This window comes from Amphiura filiformis, chromosome 3, assembly GCF_039555335.1.
Source record: "Amphiura filiformis chromosome 3, Afil_fr2py, whole genome shotgun sequence".
Classification (NCBI taxonomy): Eukaryota; Metazoa; Echinodermata; class Ophiuroidea; order Amphilepidida; family Amphiuridae; genus Amphiura; species Amphiura filiformis.
Window position 1 is genome coordinate 19,530,609 of NC_092630.1, and position 15,390 is coordinate 19,545,998.

General features: G+C 35.4%; 1 protein-coding gene across 1 annotated transcript; it reads left to right on the forward strand.

Moving 5' to 3' along the window:
• Positions 1-9,573: 9,573 nt before the first annotated feature.
• On the forward strand, positions 9,574-12,833 carry LOC140148171 (protein phosphatase 1 regulatory subunit 3B-A-like). The gene has a single exon (XM_072170033.1). It carries the CDS (start codon positions 9,891-9,893, stop codon positions 11,019-11,021), a length of 1,131 nt encoding a protein of 376 aa, XP_072026134.1. The 5' UTR covers positions 9,574-9,890; the 3' UTR covers positions 11,022-12,833.
• Positions 12,834-15,390: the final 2,557 nt, after the last annotated feature.

Below are 15,390 nucleotides of genomic sequence, written 5' to 3' on the forward strand. Positions count from 1 at the left end.
TTTCCAAACGTCAGAGGTCATCCATGGGTCACAGGGGTCAAAAAAAGTCATTTTAACAAAAATGCTCAGATTGAGCTTAAATTTAAATGCAATGATCCTTACGACATTCTCAACATGTTGCAAATATTTTAAAATTCATTTAAGGTCATTAAGGGGTCATTAAGGGGTCAAAGGTCAAGTTTTTGAAAATGCTCCGATTGAGCTGAAATTTAAACGCAATGATTCTGATGACATTCTAAACATGTTGCAAATATTTTAAAATACATTTAAGGTCATTAAGGGGCAATAAAGGGGTCAAAGGTCACTTTTTCAAAATGCTTCAATTGTAGGTATAGGCCTACCACAATATACTGCCGAAGCCACATGGTTCAGCTATGGTGCGGTTATCGCTCTAGTTAATATGAAAATTGATACTTTGTATTCATGTCATACTCTATTAATGATTTCAAAATGCATTCAAATTCAATGCATTTTGAAATCATTAATAGACTATGACATGAATACAAATTATCAATTCCATATTAAAAATACAAAATATCTTGAAATTTATTTATTTATTTATTTATTTTTGCTGAACCATGAAATGGTATCAGCCTATAACTGTGTATGTTACTAGGTTACTAGGTCCCTAACTAACCATTTGGTCTGAAATGGACATATCTCTAAATGCCACGAAGGTATGACCCCATGAGTGGTATCATATGAAAGAGGAAAACATAAAGAATATAATACAAATATTTCCAAACGTCAGAGGTCATCCAGGGGTCACAGGGGTCAAAAAAGGTCATTTTAACCAAAAATGCTCCGATTGAGCTTAAATTTAAATGCAATGATATGACATTCTAAACATGTTTAAAACATTTTTAAATGTATTTAAGGTACAGATGAGGTCATTAAGGGGTCATAAAGGGGTCAAAGGTCAAGTTGTTCAAAATGCTCCAATTGAGCTGAAATTTAAACGCAATGATCCTTAAAAGACATTCTAAACATGTTGCAAATATTTTAAAATTCATTTAAGGTCATAAAGGGGTCAAAGGTCAAGTTTTCAAAATGCTTCAATTGTAGGTATAGGCCTACCAAAAATATACTGCCGAAGCCACATGGTTCAGCTATGGTGCGGTTATCGCTCTAGTTTTAGGTCAACCATGAATGATCCTAGCATTTAGGTCTAGATCCAGGGACACTACAAAACCGAAAAAATAAAAAACTTAAATTTTTTTTTTTGATTTGGTACCCGGGAGGGTATTTCCTACCGGGTAATGTAATCTCGGTGGTACCCGCTAGCCTGCCAAAATGCCAGCCTTAGTCCCCAGTATTAAAAAGCAATTTTAAAGTTGAATTAAAGAAGAGGACATTTGGGCAATTTTTTTGGTACCAAACTTGTTAATATTTGCATGTTGTAGTATGAAGATACGAGCAAATGTTTATCATATTGGAAAATCGTTCTTTCAACCGGAGAAACAAAAACATTTAATTAAATGCAAACGAATTGTCAAATTAACACCCTCTTCTGCATTTGCTCACAATCCTAACAAAGTGACTTGGTAAAGTAATTTTCCTTATCTCAAGTATTTTATAATGTTTTGATTGAGTTGATACCCCTATCATTACTGAATTGTCACATTGAAACTCCCCTTTTCATGCTAAGTCAGAAGACATTATGCATGAATATAGCGCATTATGCAAACATGGTTAATGGGAACAAATCACCAGGAACATTGTCAAATTGAAACACTATTCCCAACAACTTCACATTATTTTTATTTTGATCTTCCGTAGTTTGGACTTTTTTTGTTTTGCAAGTAGTCTATTCGGAATATGTTCAAGATGTCCATCATATAAATTCGCACACTCTGGTACTCTGACGGTGAAGTACTGAATGACGCTTCTGCAAGTGTCTCTTTCAAGTTTTCTTATCTCACTCTTTATGTTTTCCTTCAAGTCGGGTATGCTGCGAGGTGCTATACACTCAAATCAGATTGACTTAAATCCGGAGAATGAGGTGGCCAAGTTTGATCAGTTTTGAGGAACATGATCTTCTCATGGAAACGATTTTCAAGCCACTGGAGAGTCACTTTGGCTGTGTGTGGAGTCGCACCGTCCTGTTGAAATCATTGTTTTGCTCTGCTACACCCCCCCCCCCCCCATTCAAGCGCATTCAAGCGGTTTGTTTTTGCACAGTGCTGACATTTTGTATGCACGAATAAGTTATAAATGGCGTTGTATCAACATGACTTACAATATTTAACAACAAATTCACATTCTTTGGTTTTATGCCGAAACGAAATCGGTCAAACTTACTCAAAAGAAGTTCAACGAACATTATCAACTCACTGGACATGCTCGAGCACCATCAAAATGCTGCATGAAAACATTGTCAACGAAGACTTTAAGGCAGGAGCAGTACGTGATTTAGTGCGCTATGGACGTAGGAAGACAAAGGCGATACACGAAATATTGATAAAGTAAGACGTGCTGTATCAGCAAGCCCAAGAAGATCTGTGAATGTTCAGAAAAGGAATGACTGCTGTATGGTACTACGCGTTATGTGCCTATACATTCATCTAGCATTATTTTTAAGTAGGAGGCACAAAAGGGGGCAAGTTTGATACCAAAAAAATTGCCCAAGTATCTTCTTTCCAAATATGTTTTCAAATTTTTTGTATACCATTTCTTCTTAAAGATACAAAGGTTTAAAAAGGTATCGAGACTTTTGGGACACCCTGTATATGTAGTAATATGCTCAGCCTTATCACAAAATAAAGTATTCATACATACGCGCTATATAACGGCGCGCGTGATTGTTCGAGAGCCGGGCATAAACACTGTTTAAATGCCCGGTGGCCCGGATGTGCAATCTCGGGGTAAAGAAAACAAAGGAAATTCATTGTTTTTTTATGATGTTCCTTGTTATCTTTTGTCATTATTTTGATGAAATAAGAATCACAAAATGTTCTGGTATGTATGAACGGGGTTCATTCATATATTTTCAGCTGCAAGCGGCCCCTCGGGCATAAACAAGTACCGTTTAGTCATGAAAATATATGAATGAACCCCTAAATAAACAATAGCATTGACCTTGCCCACCAATCTGCAAAGCCTATTATAATCATGTGATGGCTCAATCCAATAGTATAATGCTTAGAAAAAAGGCAAAAAATAGTCCTGGCTGCCATTGTCTCAATCTGAGACGAATAGGCTATATATTCGTCTCAGGTCTCAATACAAGAGAAAATGTGCTAAAAAGTCCTTGTCATGTGGGGCAGGATTAGATAAAGGGATACAAACCTGGGTATGAGACATTAGGAATTATTTCCTAGCCTCTTAACCACCGGGTTGATGGGCTACAATAGCTCAGTATTCAAGACACAGTGTATGTATTGTGCATGAGCACAGATCCTGGAAATAAATATGAGATATGGGTTCAAGTGGGGAAAAGTGAACAAAAAAGCCCCCTCTTTTTTTTTTTTCAAAAATCCGGACGCTTGAAACATGTTTTTATGTTACTTTGTCTATATGTCACAGGCTGTCTATATGTCACAGGCGTAGCGAGCGGAGCTCTCGTCCAGCACGGCCGGGGGGTCCGCGTAAGGGGCCCCCGGTGGGGTCCAGGGGCGAAGCCCTGGTGGGGGTTGAGGGGTCAAAGCCCCCCGAAGCCAGATGGTTTCTGCTCGTTTAGCACCACAGGAAAGGCAATTTCACAGGGTAAAAAGAACATTTCAAAGCTCCTGGCTTGTTCTACACTTTTAATCAAAAGTGCTTCCTAGTTTCGAGTTTCCTATATAGTCGGGCAGCAAACTACCCAGTTTTTAAGGCCCGTGGCCTTTTGATGAAGACAATGTGCCACCTATCCTAGCATGTTGTTTGGGTCCCAAGTAACATATTTATACATGTTTACAAAAATCCAGATGCAGCAGAAGGCGGCCATCTTGTTTTTCAAAATGGCGCCCATTTTGGCAAAATATTTCCAATATTTGTCAAACTGCCCCTTCCCAATGTGATTTTATTGGCACAGTAGTGATTGTTTTAGGCTTGTTATAGTCGTTTTGTCATGTTGGCATGCAGTAGCACCAATATTAATGATTTACAAATTCAAAATGGCCGCCAAAAATTCAAAATGGCCACCGAAATCAATTTATTTCCTTCAAACATACAATAAGCCTACATCAATCTGGTAACATATGAGATTGGATACGTGACATGAATATTAAAATAATAACACACACAAATCCCATACTTAATGCACACCCCACCCCCACACCCCTTACCCCCCACCCCGTATATTTCGTATATTATTTTAAAGTGCCACAGATAATGTATCAAAAACGCGTTTTCTTGGCTCATACGGGTATCCTTTATACAAGAACAGTTGGTGGTACTATTTTAAGCTACAAGCTAAATTACTAAAAAAATAAACACATAGAAAAAGGGAGTAAATAATTAAAAAAAAAAAAAAATTCAACCATTTAAGGACAATTTTGCCCAAATGTGAGAATTTTGGTCAAAGTCATCAAAGAAAAGTGTTAGCACAGCCTTAGACCCAATGTGATTTTAACTTTTCAAATTCCAAAGTTCAATTTAAAACCCCATTTCTTTTCAATTTTGCCTCATTTTAGGCAGTTACTTGGGTCCACCAAAGGGTTCGCGACCTTTCCACAAATCGAGTGGGACGGTCCATTCTCAACTTAGGGCATAGACCCTATCCAATTTAGCAAAACAATCTGTCTACCAATCTGTCCTGTCATTTCAATTGTAATACCGTTCCGGTTATTGGGTAGGATCTATAGGTGACAATAGTTCACGGTTTTTGTTGCACTGCAATTATATGCTGCGATTACGTTTTATGCATAACATTATGCTGAGCATTATTTTTTTCCTAAATAATGACATTAAAATTATGGATTTCGTTCTTATTTCAACTGGTTTACAATGTAAATTGAGTTTTGTTTAACATGTTTAATACCATCATTCCTTTCCAAGAATATCAGCATTCGCTTGACATTTTCATATACAGTGACTTTACAAGAATTGTTTTCTGTAACCTCATTGTTTTAAATAATATTTTCTTGTACAACAGTTCTTTATGTCCTTCACATAGTTTGTATTCAACAAACAAAACGAAAAAAAAAAAATAAATTGTAGTTTTATAATAGGCCTAGGCCTACACCTTCACAGACCCATTCACACAAACAATAAATAAATAAATAAATAAATAAATAGATAAATAAATAAATAAATAAATAAATAAATTTCACATTTTTATAATAACGTAATGTTTCAACAGTGGGGTTTCAACACAAATTAGGCCTACTGACAAATATAGCTATTTAGCTGGACAATACTTCCTGATGCGGATGGTCGAATAAATACTATCTCAGCGCATCTAATTACTATGACTTTTGTCCCTATTGCACTAAATGGATTGATTCAAAAAAGTTTATGGTACCCGATGTTCTACGGCTTTTTATAAAAATATCGCGGGAAAAGACCAAAATTGAAAAGAAATGGGGTTTCAAATTGAACTTTAGAATTTGAAAAGTATAAATCACGTTGGGTCTAAGGCTGTGCTAACACTTTTCTTTGATGACTTTGACCACAATGTTTTATTTTTTCAAATATCTTAAAAATACAAGAATCTAAGCTAATTGAACAGACAGTAGTAGGGTACCAAAGGTCCCAGGGACAACAGTTTATGGATCCAGGTGAAGGTGCTAGGTTCCAGGGGTGACATTAGGGGTGTCAGCAATGGGGTTTGGGGTACCAAGGGCGGGGTTCGGGGATGAGGTTAGGGGTTCCAGGAATGGGGAGAGTCCCATGGTCGGTGTTAGGGCACCTAAAACAATACCTACTGTACCAATAAATTCACAATGGGAAGGGTCAATTTGTAAAGGGTCCCAGGGTTTGGATAATGGGTACCGGGGACAGCGTTAGCCGTTAGGTGCACTGAGGAATGGCTAGGGGTACAGAGCTTTTCAAAACCACCCTAAATCCATGTTTTCTTTCAGGCGGATGCTTACATGTATTATTCTGAGTAAACCCCACCCCCCGCGAAACTATCGTGATCTACCACTGATGAGCTTTCAGATTGACCTTGTTTGTGTACTGTCGATGCTTTGTTTCTTGGGGAATCTTTTAAACAAGAAAAATGATACCCAATGCCATCAGCACATCATGGAAATTAGTTGAAAATGACCATTTTGATTCATGTTTGGCTTTTTTTAAATGTTTTTAAATCTTTGAATCCCATCATGGATCCCAGGTATTTGAAATCCGATACATGGTTGATGTGAAACCCTGGTCAGTGCCTTCGAAGTTTATAATCATATTAGAATACATTCTGAAAAGAAGAAGTCCACTGGAGTGGACTCAGTAATCTAGATCATGGCCCATCCACGCAAAGAAGGTTATAGGTGTAAAAATACTCATTTGTGGTCAAATTTTTTTACCTTTACCTTCACCATTTACATGAAAAAAGATATATTTAGAATCAGAAGAGTGTGCTCTCTTAGGTTAATCCTACAAAGTTATGTTTAAGTCACGTTAAGGGGGTACTACACCCTGCCCAAATGTGTGCCTATTTTTGCATTTTTCTTAAAAATTATAGCGCATTGGGCACAATTAAGATATGTATATTATAGGGGCAAGGACTACAACTACTGCACTGTAAATTTTATTTCAGCACATACAACAGTTGTGGAGTTACAGTCAAAAATGAGGGTAACACCAATGTTTGATCAATAAATCAATAACTACTTGCCCTATAATATACATATCTTACTTGTCACCAATGTGCTATAATTTTTGAGAAAAATGCAAAAAATACATAAAATTGGCCAGGGTGTAGTACCCCTATAAAGATTTCAAACAATCAAAACTCAATAACAATGTCAAAGAAACGTGACTTTTGCCCAAAGTAAAAGCACTTCTTAATGCAAAATCTTAAAAATGTATAGCCAGTAACAGTTATATGGCTTCCATTTGACACCAAAAAGATATCAATAGGTTACCAAATACAAACAAAATGGTCAAAATAATGATATTTAGAATTATCCTTTTAAATAAGAGTTTTGGTCAAAATAAATGCATTACACCCATTCACTTTTTTTTTTAAAAGATATGTTTGTTATCAAAGAATATTGCAGCTCACGCTAAACATACACATTAAATGTTTCAAAACATTAGAAAAAACAAAATTATTAAAAATGGTAAAAAAACCATGATTTTTGTACTTCATGTGAAAAAGATTACAAATTGACTGTCATGAACAGTTACATGGCTTTAACTTGACACCAAAAAGACATCAATAGCTCACCAAATACTGATAAAATGGTCACAATACCAATTTTTAGATTTTTTTTTAAAATGGGGGTTTTTGGTAAAAAATACATTTCTGACCTTTTGATTTACTATTTTCATGAAAAAAAGAAATTTTTGTAACCAGAAGATTATTGTCTCTTAGGCTTATCATACAGAATTGTGTTTTAAGTCACCTAAATATTTCAAAACATTTGAAAAACCAAAAATAATAAAAATTATAAAAAAACATGATTTTTGCCCAAATTTTGTCTTTTTTCAACATGAAAATGACTTTATATGAAATAAATTACAAATAATTGTCAAGAAATATTATGTAGCTTTAATTTGACACCAAAAAAGACATACATAGCTCACCAAATACTGATCAAATGGTCAAAATACCGATTTTAGAATTTTTACTTTAAAATGAAGGTTTTGGCAAAAAATGCATTTCTTACCTTTAAATTCACTATTTTTTTGAAAAAAAAGACATTTTTGTAATCAGCAGAATATTGTCGCTTAGGCTTATTATACAGAATTGTGTTTTAAGTGACATAAATATTTCAAAACATTTGAAAAAACAAAAATTAATAAAAATGATAAAAAAACATGATTTTTGCCCAAATGTTGTCTTTTTTCAACATTAAAATGTCTTTATATGAATAAAAATTATAAATAATTGTCAAGAAAAGTTGCATAGCTTTAATTTGACACCAAAAAGACATCAATAGCTCACCAAATACTGATCAAATGGTCAAAATACCGATTTTTAGATTTACTTTAAAATGAAGGTTTTTGGTAAAAAAATGCATTTCTTACCTTTAAATTCACTATTTTTTTTTTGAAAAAAAGACATTTTTGTAATCAGAAGAATATTGTCTCTTAGGCTAAACATACAGAATTGTGTTGTAAGTCACATTAAAGATTTCAAAACATTTGAAAAGCCAAAAAGTATAAAAAATGGTAAAAAAAACATGATTTTTGCCCAAATTTGGTCTTTTTTCAATATTAAAATTACCTTATACATAGACCATGGAAGAGGTCTATGCCAATATATGAAAAAGATTACAAATTGATTGTCATGAACAGTTGTGTAGCTTTAATTTCACACCAAAAAGACATCAATAGCTTACCAAATACTGATGATGAAATAATCAAAATAATAATTTTGAGGATTTTCCTTTTAAAATGGAGGTTTTTGGTAAAAAGTGAAATTTTCACCCCCATGGCCAGCGCTTTGGCGAGTAAGAAATTGATTTTTGAATTCTGTGGAAAATTCTGAATAAGATAGACCCTGTCAGAATTTTGGAACCCGAGGGGTGATTAAATCGATGCTAGCTCAGCTGAGGGACTATGGTCACACTCATGCACAGCACAGGCTGGCTGATGATGATGTGGCCGCAGCCGCGCCGTGTCCTTAAAATAAGGTCAAATTTTGACCGAATTTAAATGACCCACTCGTGGGTTGTGAGTGCCCATGCCAATACCAATGGCTGAAATTATGCTGAAATCAACAATCGCGTTGTAAAAATCCTTCTCCGGGCCCCCTTCTTTTCTTATTATCATTGAATTATCGTGTGTGTGGGTTTGTTATTAATTCCCTGGTTTGTGGCAATCGTACGATCATGCTTCTACTTCAACGTGATGAGTAATCATTCACAGTACATTACAAAACGTTTGAGGGAATTCAATTCCAGTCAACAAAGGTATTTCTCAGAGCCACTATCATGACTATGACGAAATCTACGTGATCTGATATAAAATGCACATGTACCATGCACGACACATGTTGACAAGGTCAGAAATCGGAAGACGTACATGCGTGGTATATAATTGACCTGAACAGCCGATTGGTTGCTATTTTGCGGTCAGGTAACCCCTGTTGTAATATCTGCATTCTCATTGGTTGCTGAGGCAAAAATCTGAAAGTTCACGCACGCCTGTCAATCATGATGGTCTTTAAAAGAGACCAATGCATTCAGAGTGTAGGATACAAGAAGGCCGAGGGACCATAATTGATATGAAAAATAAATACAAACTATGAAGAAATTCGAATTCACTTTCCTTATTGAAGTTACATTTCAATTAACGTTTCAGTTTTATGACTTTATGACAGCAAATTTGTATAGCAAAACGAAGAGCTATCGGACCAAGTAGCATGTGCCAATTATGAGAAGATCCAACAATATATTTTTTTACCCTATCTGTACTAATGGAATGATCCAATAAGCCGACACCGTCAGCTCGTTCTGAATACGTGACAGCCAAATGTATTATGTTTGTACATACATTGTGAAATATTCACTGCATTCGGATAGACGAAACACAGGATACCATCAAGAATCGAACTTTTTATCAGTTTTCACACGCTTTGGTCTGATTTTGGATTGATCATCAGTATCAACAAAACAATGAGGAGCAATTACACATACTTCATGAGAACGCTTACTCAAAAATACCGAAGAACTTGTTTTGAAAACTTAGCAAAATCTTGATATCAGCTGGGCTTGTTGATCTATATCGACACTGCACTTCCGGGTGCTGAATCGCATTGTGAATTTTCTCTTGTTAAAGGGACATCCAATAGTAAACGTATGGCCGTTTTACTAGACCGTGATCTCATCATGCCGATTGATACACTGTTTTCCCTGAGTTCTAGCCCTCCTATCTCATATCTTACGGCTGCTGCCTACCGATATCATCGGGGTACAATCGGTGCAACGTACGAGTCGAATCGGGCAGTTCCATCTTACCCTGGACCTGGTGTAGGTTTTGGAAACCTACATTTGAATGATGTGAACTCGTTAAGCAACGGTATGTTTACCAACTCAATTAAACCATACAACTCAAGTAAATTCTCAGTAAGAGCCGCACCAAAGATGCTAGAAGAGAGGGGACCGCTCAGATCCTGCTTAAGGGTTAAAATTGTACAGAATGGCGATGATGGGTCATTGGACTCTCTAGAATCTCCAACAGATCCAAGTAGTCCAACGTCAGATATAAAAGAAGATATGGACAGACTAAGCATGATAAATGGTGTAACAAGTCTCGAAAATTCACCAAAAGAAGAGAAGAAAGTGGTTTTTGCAGATACTAAAGGACTTCCACTTGAAAATATTAAATTTCTGGATGGTCCTACTGATCTTCCCCCTTCTTTAAGTGAAGATTTGCTCAAGCACATAATTCAAGATGCTAAACCAGAACCAGATCACCCCTTTACATACATTGCAGACTTTGAGCAGCCAGCTTCTAATTACATGGAATTTCGAGAGCGAGTGGAACACAAGTGTGTTAGTCTTGAGAATGTCATGATTACTGACAATATCAAAGTTATTGGAACTGTGAAGGTGAAGAATGTAGCATTTGAAAAAATGGTGATGGTACGGGTGACATTTGATGAATGGGAGACCTGCGAGGATGTACTTGCTACCTTTGTAGCACAGTCAAATGTGAGTGCCAGCCGCTATGATACTTTCTCTTTTGAGTTTGAGATCCCACCGAATCAAGGAGGCAAGCAGTTTGAATTCTGTATCAACTACGTTGCAGCAAATGGAGATTTCTGGGACAATAATGATGGAAATAACTATAGGATTGTATCCAAAGAAAGCAGAAGAATGTCTCAACAGCAGAAAATGGCATCCTATTATTCATCCATCAGCGGACAACATAACTGGGGAGAGTTCTCGTTCTGGAAAACGGCAGAGGATGAAACCCCATATTGGTGAAACTCACTCTTGCTTGTGCTCTGAACTGATCATTATGACTTCTTGCTATGAATTACTGATATTGGATGAAACTGTTCAAATAAGCTGGTTTAAACATATTAGTGTGTGACTTCCAAGAAACGATTCGGTTGAAAACTATGCATTTGATGCATATAAATCATGATTTGGAAATACATTGTACAAATACCGTAATTGCATTAGTGTTCAAGTCAAAAATGCATGTGCTGCATTTGTTTGGAGGCCAAAGACATTGAATTGAAGATTATGCTTAAAAGTATAAAGGATATATTTTAAGTACGGTACATGACTATTACTACTACTACTAGTGTTCTTTTTTAGGTAAACAATGGAAGGAATAGCAAGATGGCATTTTATACCGGTTAAAGGGTCGTATTTCTATTTCACCTCTGCCGGGCAAGGGTTGAGTGCAATTATTATAATGAGAAAACATTTACATTGTACATTGTGTCACATGTACACACATTGTGAATGCTCATCATCAATGTGCCAAACAAAGAATGGGTCTGGATGCAGAAATCACTGGTGGCATGGACTTGAAGCAAGTCTACATGTACGATTATCACAACATTTCGATGTATGTTTGGATGTTAAATTTTCTAAGATCTATGTAAATTTGAGTGTGTGTTGATTTAATACTTGATTTATTACTTACAAATAAACACAATCTTGAACCCAAGTTTTCCTTAATTAGTCTCACTCTCTCAGCCAGGGTCTTAGCTAGCCACCAGTCTGGTCGTCATTTTAGAAGGCCAGTTTGCTCCTGGGATGGGCAAAATTAATGCCTTTGTCAGATGCTATATTATAAATTGTATGTTTTGAGAAGCTAATTGCCCTTTGACTTTTTTATAAAAAGAAATATAAAGTTACTCATTGTGAACAACCATGTCCCAGCACATCCCTTTTTAAAGGGATTTTTATTAGTAGACTGAGTTTGTAGAACAAGGCCATATCCCAGCACATATTTGAACTCTTGAACCATGGGCTATTATATAGATGTCTGGTAAATGTTTTGAAGGTCAAATTAGGACAGGCAATTTTATTCAAATGACGGGCAACCCTAAATTTCTAGCTAAGACCCTGCTCTCAGCTGAAGCTAGTCAAAGCATGCCGGAAGTGAAATTGTGAACCTGATTTTCTATCGTATAACATTTATAATTTCCAAGTTGCAACTTTTAAAGATGAATTTAAAAAGTGATGCTGAATTGTATTTTTACCTACATATGATGTACAGCATGATTTTGAATTAGCTAATTCGGCTTGATGGATGCCAACATGGACTGTAGAAAATTTATTTCTACAGTCCATGGTGGCAATCTACTTTGATTTTTTTTATCAATATGAAAATTTGACAAAATTGTGAGGTTTTTTTTTTGTTTTTTTAATGAAACTTGAAATAGTAAGTTATAATAATTCTGTTGGGTTGAGATGGTTTTTCAACTGCCTATAAGTTTTAAGATGACTACTGGCCTACATGTACATCTGAGTGGAAATCAAGTTTGAGTCAAATAAAGTATTTGCATGTTTATAATTTTTCTTTTGCAAATTCTGCGGTTAGCAGAACTTTGCATTTCATTTTAAATGAATGAAACTTTTATTGATTTCTTTGCCTTAAAACCTGGAACCTAAACATTAATTTACAACATGTACTTAAATTGTATAATTTAGTTTCACCTGATAGTGCTATAATACTGCTATTACATGTACTTGTGTTGCTTAGCCTCTCAAACAAGTTCTCAACTTGTGAGTCCGACTCTGGAGTGGAAATTTGGGAAGAAAAGGTCTATAAATTAATATAAGGGCAATTCCAAGCAAAAGTGGACATGACTCAAAAAAATAAAATTGCCTCTATGTATTTTTTTTAACTTTCATATTATTCCAAACAGATGTAATGTTCAAGTTCTAAACTTTTTTTTGGTATTTTTCTAACATTTTGTTTAAAAATAATAATTTTTTTAGGAGAGTGTATTTTTAGTCGAAAAATCCTGTTCAACTTAGATATTTTCCAAATGGGCCTATTTTATTACACAGGGCACTTTTATTTTTAATTTGATACATTTTATATCTATGAAATATGGTCTTCAAGAAATATCCATCACATTTTGAATAGTCCCCCGACAATTTTTTTCTTTCATTGTGTTTACATAGCACTCAATATGATGTAGCACGAGTTACGAAAGATGCATTTTTTATATATTTACAAAATGTTGGCAATTTAATTGATGCCACTTATTATTTTCCTTCTGCTAGTAGTGCCTTGAGTAAAAATAAGAAATTAATATACAAAACACTATCCATCACATAATAATGACCCATTAAAAACTGTAGCACGAGTTACCAGTAGCACGAGTTACCGATGTAGCACGAGTTACCATAGCCCACTTCCCCCTGTACCAGCAAAGGTAATGCAATTACCACTTGGCAGCAATAGAGGATCTCCCAACTACATGAATATGCATTTATATGTGACCATGGTAACAGCTTTCTAGCATCAGTGTAGCCAGTGGGTTGGGGGGGTAAGGGGCAGACTGCCCCTGACAAAGTAGAATTAATGCAGTTCGTAATTAAGGTGCCCCCCCCCCACACACCCACACACAAGTGTGTAAACAACCTTAACACAGGATTGTAAATAAAAATAATATTGAATATGCAAATAAGCTCATTAATATTCATAAATATGCAAATAACATGACACAAAATTATACAGCACATCAGGCCACCATATCCAACCAAACCGAGTTTGAAGTTGATTGGTTATTATGCGTTAAGCTGCAGAGTGGATTAATGAAAATGTAGGCAAAATTTGCAAATAAGCTCATTAATATTCATAAATACATGTATGCAAATAACATAACAAAAAACTACACAGCACATCAAGCCACCATTATCCTATCACCATACCGGTACCAAGTTTGTAGTTACGGTGTTGGAGCTGCACAGTGGATTAGTGAATTTACTTCCCCCGGATAGCAAAACAAAGAAAGAAAGAAACAAACAACCAGGCAAGCACACATATGTGTGGGGCCAAAAATTAAAGAGAAAAGTGCCCTTAACAGGAAAATGAAAGTAAAAATATGGAAGGCAAAGATAGAGAAAAGATTCAAGGAGCCAGTTTTCACCCAGATAATGTGCAAAAATAGTGTAAATACCAAATTTTTGCACACACCAATAAAGTCCTTTTTGAGACTTTACTTTGTACAGTCTCTCTAAAAACATGCTACCGTACATGTATAGTTTATATCCCACTAATTAATACAGGTCTGGTCAAAATGATGCAACCAAAATGTTAGTCCCTCCCCCCTAGGATCTCTAGCCTAAGAACCAATCAATTAATACAGGTACTGGAAATCCTGAGATTAACAGCCACAGTGACATTGTTGATACTGAGATTTGTATAGTTCTGAGATTTGTGTAGGAAATTGGTTTGTTGTTGAGTGTAATGATGCTCATTTTCCAGGTGAAGTGATTGAAATCAGGCATATTGTATTTTTGTAATGCACCAAGCAAGAAATCACAGGAAATTGTCTTAACCAAAAGATGACCAAACATTCTATACCTCAGAAAGCAATTTAAAAAAACTCTAGCCGATGCCGATCATTGTATATAACCATGAACATTACAAGTTTTGTGAACGAATTTAGGGTCAAATAACCTGGAAATAAAAGTTTTATCAATTGTTGATTGTTCAAGTTAACTATTTAAATTTAAGCCCTAGTATGATGAAATAGCCAAACAGGATGAAGCAAGGCATTTTACTTGAAAGTACATGTATATGTAATGCTGGGATGTATGTATGTAATGTGTGTGGTACATTGTACATTGTATGCTGAATGCTGATACATACACTGAATAGTGTTATTTGTACATAGATGGGTTATTTGGGGGGTTATTTGTACATAGATTGAGTTATTTGATCATTACACCAGTTGTTGAGGAATTGTTATCAAAAAAATTTGACATTTAGATGAACAATACCATTTTATATATGACCGGACAAACTGTAGCACGAGTTACCGTATACGAGTTACCATGTTTTTGCCAGTCAATGTAAAACTATGAGGGGCACAACTTTTTAATGTATACCAAAACAAACCTTATCATAGCAATTACTTCTCATATAATCAATAAGACTTTAGTGTTTTTGTTTTAGAACACCATCAAAATAAAATGAGTGATTTTTAAGCATGTCACAGCTCGTAGTACGAGTTACCGATTTTACAGCTGTCCCATACGTATAAAAGTTGATATCCTGAATTAGCAATACTATGAGGATCTAGCCTTGAATGTTGGGTATTAAAATACAAAAAATAAAGATTCCAATCAAATAAGTTTAAAAGCTGGAGCACAAATT

Bases quoted from the DNA above. Each gene is read 5' to 3' on its own strand.
- LOC140148171 (XM_072170033.1), top strand. From the start codon at position 9,891: ATGGCCGTTTTACTAGACCGTGATCTCATCATGCCGATTGATACACTG.